The sequence below is a fragment of the Nansenia antarctica genome (genome assembly GCF_963989245.1).
Source record: "Nansenia antarctica genome assembly, chromosome: 17".
NCBI lineage: Eukaryota > Metazoa > Chordata > Actinopteri > Argentiniformes > Microstomatidae > Nansenia > Nansenia antarctica.
The window spans coordinates 20,700,200-20,704,657 of NC_137687.1; the positions used below are offsets into that span (position 1 = coordinate 20,700,200).

Sequence of the window (4,458 nt, forward strand, 5' to 3'; positions counted from 1 at the left end):
CAAGGTAGCATTTGTAACACAGTATACAAACACACACCTCGCCTTACCTGGCCACACAGCGGCAGACTGCACCCCTGTAGGAGAGATAGAGAGGTGTGTAAGAGGAACAATTATTCTGTAATTCAAGATGTGTTCTAAAGTCTAACACTGATTGGACACAACAATGTGAAGTCAATAAGAGACTAACCGTTAGCACACAGAGGTTGCAGCATGGTCCAGTCTGGTTGACTCCTCCCTGAGGCCCAACTCTCTCCATCCAGCGTGCTGATTGGCCAGGTTGGCAGATGCAGTGTTTGCTCAGGTGACGTCTGGGCCCTGGTCAACGTTGTGACGAGACTCTGTCATGTTTGCCGTCCTGCTGCGGTCAATAGGGGGAGCAGGTTTGTTTACAGAGTTGAACTATGGTAGTGTGTTCTCCTGCCCCTCCATATTCACATTCATAAAAGACATGAACGTATGACGTAGCACCAAAGGCTGTGGTTTGGTTTGATCTCTTTTAAATGAAAATCCATTTTCCACCAAGAGTGGTTGAGTTAGTCCCACTCATTCATTTTGGGGTTCTGAGACTAAACAATACAAATCATGTCTATGCAAAGGACAACCGTGATGACCACAGTGGATGAGGGTCATGTTAGATACTGAACACAGTGGATAAAGGTCATGTTAGATACTGACCACAGTGGATGAGGGTCATGTTAGATACTGACCACAGTGGATAAGGGTCATGTTAGATACTGACCACAGTGGATGAGGGTCATGTTAGATACTGACCACAGTGGATGAGGGTCATGTTAGATACTGACCACAGTGGATGAGGGTCATGTTAGATACTGACCACAGTGGATAAAGGTCATGTTAGATACTGAACACAGTGGATGAGGGTCATGTTAGATACTGACCACAGTGGATAAAGGTCATGTTAGATACTGACCACAGTGGATGAGGGTCATGTTAGATACTGACCACAGTGGATGAGGGTCATGTTAGATACTGAACACAGTGGATAAAGGTCATGTTAGATACTGAACACAGTGGATATTTGGATTTATTGTACACTTAAAGACACACTTCATCGATTATTTCCAGCGCCATACCAATGTGTATATATTTGAAAACAGCGATTATTGTGGCTATAGTTCTTGAAAATCACTGAATTCCATTTTTTTAAAACCCCATATCCTTAGGACCTTTTCTACAAACTACAAAAAGGAAAATCACTGATTCACTTATGTAGCCACTGGTATGGCACTGGAGACGATGACTATGAGGGTACAAAGGGAATGTTACGAGAGAGAGAGAGAGAGAGAGAGAGAGAGAGAGAGAGAGAGAGAGAGAGAGAGAGAGAGAGAGAGAAAGATGGAGAGAACTCTCTCTCTGAGCGATCATAAGCACTTAAGGGATGTGGCTCCAGATTTGAGGACAGAATCACATCCTCCTAAATAAATGAAAAGAGCAGAAACCAAACTCTCTAACGGTTAGCTAATGATGCTTTTCAAATAGCCACGTTCACTAGATAATTCTACGTAATTCTACTCAAATAAGTGTAAAACTTTTTATATGCTAACATTCCTGTAGCACTTCAAACTCACACGCAGTACGAGTCTCTAAGGTGGACACTGGACACCCCTGGTACGAGTCTCTCAGGTGGACACCCCTGGTACGAGTCTCTCAGGTGGACACCCCTGGTACGAGTCTCTCAGGTGGACACCCCTGGTACGAGTCTCTCAGGTGGACACCCCTGGTACGAGTCTCTCAGGTGGACACCCCTGGTACGAGTCTCTCAGGTGGACACCCCTGGTACGAGTCTCTCAGGTGGACACCCCTGGTACGAGTCTCTCAGGTGGACACCCCTGGTACGAGTCTCTCAGGTGGACACCCCTGGTACGAGTCTCTCAGGTGGACACCCCTGGCTGGAACAAAGGAGACTCTCAAACAGAGGTTTGTCTGAGCATGTGTTGCCCTCTAGAGGACAAAGACTAAAATACTATTCTCCAAACTTCTCTAAGCACCTTTCAATACGTTTGCATTGTACTTCTGAGGCATCATGCTATACGGAAATGGAAGAAGAAATGCACACTAGAGGTAAATCGTATGGCCACTACAAGATAAGGCATCGGGTCCTCGAAGCAACAGATCCATCCGATCAATGAAACAGTTGTCACCTGAGTCTGACCTGCTGTGTTTATGTTGGAGAAACGGTAGGCTGTACCCAGGGTCGTTCCATGTTTTACCCAGGTTAAGGAAGAATGCAGCTCAACTACAAATGGACTGAATGGGCAACTTGGCCAATGCCCCACCCCAGAAATGAACAAGCTGTCTCAATGCAATTCAGTCATCAGAATTAATTAATTCAGTGATCCTTATCTCTGTCAGTATCTGCATGCACACGCACCTCCACTGTCCACACACGGCACCTCCTCCACTAGATGTTCTGATGTCATGTGTTTCATGTCTCCATCACAAATCTGTGGGTACAGTCCTACAGCCAAGGAGACAAGCAAGCATGTACATGCTGAAATACTGTACCAAAACATACGTGAAATAGGATTAAAACCCTGAAATATAATATTAGAGGTGAATGCGATAGTGACCTTATTGGCTTTGTAGATACAAAGTTGCTTTATTCGTGAGTAGGTGGTCATAAGAGAGTGAGAAACGCAACCATTAAAATGTTAAAGCAAATTGTAGAATTACAATTATTTCGAAGTAGGGTTAGAAATCCCAGTGAAAAATGTTGAGATTTTTTTTCTCAATTCCTGCATTCTATTGAATTTTCATAGTTCACACTGCAATTCAGACAACCTACAACTGGTGATGGTGTCTAGGTCTTTAAGTGTTAAACAGCTGATAGCAGTCACTGCTGTTTTTTGTGGTCTTTTTTTTTTTACTCACTGAGCACAAATTATACTTTGGGGGGGAGCCATTATACTTTGGGGGCCCCCCAAAGTATTAACATGCTGTGGGAATCACTGTATTCACAATATTGACATGGTTATAGCCTGGTTGTAGCTCAAGGGTACACACTTAGTTCAGATAAGTTCTACTGGTTAATGTTGTTACCCCAAAGAATCAACTATGGAACAACACTGTATCAACAGTCAGACTGAGATACAAACTGAGGGGCAACTTTCTCACAGCAGCTCTTGGTTTCCTGTGTTGCAGCGCCCTCTGGTGGATGGTGAGGTGAGGGGACTCGAGGGGGCGTGGACAGAAAGGGAAAGGAGAGGGAGAAAAAGAAGAAGAAAAAAAAAGAAAAAAAGAGAAAAAATTCAAACGTTCTTCCTGGAAATTGGAGGAAACCCGCCACAACTTCACCAGAATCACCACATGACACTCAGAAAGAAAATGCGACACTCCTTCCCCGAAACACGAGCGGGCCTAGATCTCATTCAATGGCCGCTGATACTTAATCACGAATTAATTAAATAACATAGACACGACATGTTGGGCCTGGGTGCTGCTGGTACAACTACTACAGCGGCAGAAAGGTTTGGTATGTTTCTAAAGGTTGAACCTAAACTGGCCCAGTGAACCTGAATAAACCTGGGCATTCCCGTCAACATCAGTCACTCCTACCAGCTTCCCGTAAACCATATCAGTGTACCTACATGACCTCATCATTTTAAACACTTTCGATATTAATTGTGAAAAACCAGATATGCAGCCGTCATGACCCACCCATGCACATATAGCACTGCCTTCCTACTACTTTGTCTTCTTCTAAAGACTATCTAGTTTAACTTCTCATCCACCTAGTAACACATGTTATATCCACCTAGTAACACATGGAACCTGTGTAATCCGCGGGCTGCGACAGGACAGAACGGATTCCGCACGTTACTATCAGATGACCGTGTTACTGTACAGTGTTACTGTACAAAGTCACATCGGGTTCTACCTCATTTCATTCCACCTTTCCTGCTCCAGCCTGGCAGGTTAGAATGGACGTGCACGTTCACATTGTCACAGATTTGGTATTTGACTTCAGTCGTTACATCTGGCTGCATCTTACCTGTTAGTGCCAGATCCTCCTGGGAGGCGCCGGGCTGTGATCAATGTTACAATACTGAAACATTTAAAAACACAAGTCCGTAGCCCATCTCCTTTCCCCCGGAATGACTTTCACAGCCACGCGATCCCAAATACATTTCCAAAATTCAAGTATGGGGTGAATATATCTGAAACATCCATAATGTATTTAGAAAATGTCGGTAGGAAAGTGTCCACGCAGATACATTATGCAACCGTTGCTTGGAGAGATGTGAGCGTGTCTGCCCATCCATCGGCAAGGCAGAGCGGTTAGTCTCGTGGATTTTCTTAATCTTCTATCTTGCACAGTCATATCTGGTTCCTAAATGATTGCACAGCCCTAATGAGGGATCAACATCCCTTCTGGAAACCGTCCGTCCAGCCCGGGGATATGCATCAGGCTGGTCCGTCCGAAGAGGCTTTAGATGG

The 4,458-nt window shown here is 44.6% G+C and overlaps 1 protein-coding gene across 1 annotated transcript in view; it reads right to left on the minus strand.

Annotated features, from left to right (window-relative positions):
- The window catches only part of kdm6ba (lysine (K)-specific demethylase 6B, a), a gene marked incomplete at its 5' end in the record, with an annotated part of 16,878 nt that extends 16,184 nt beyond the window's left edge, over positions 1-694 (minus strand). Inside the window, 2 exons of the mRNA XM_080547387.1 lie at positions 48-74; positions 676-694. Of these exons, the coding sequence (XP_080403513.1) occupies positions 48-74; positions 676-694 (46 nt within the window). The remainder of the gene's footprint in view (positions 1-47; positions 75-675) is intronic.
- Positions 695-4,458: the final 3,764 nt, after the last annotated feature.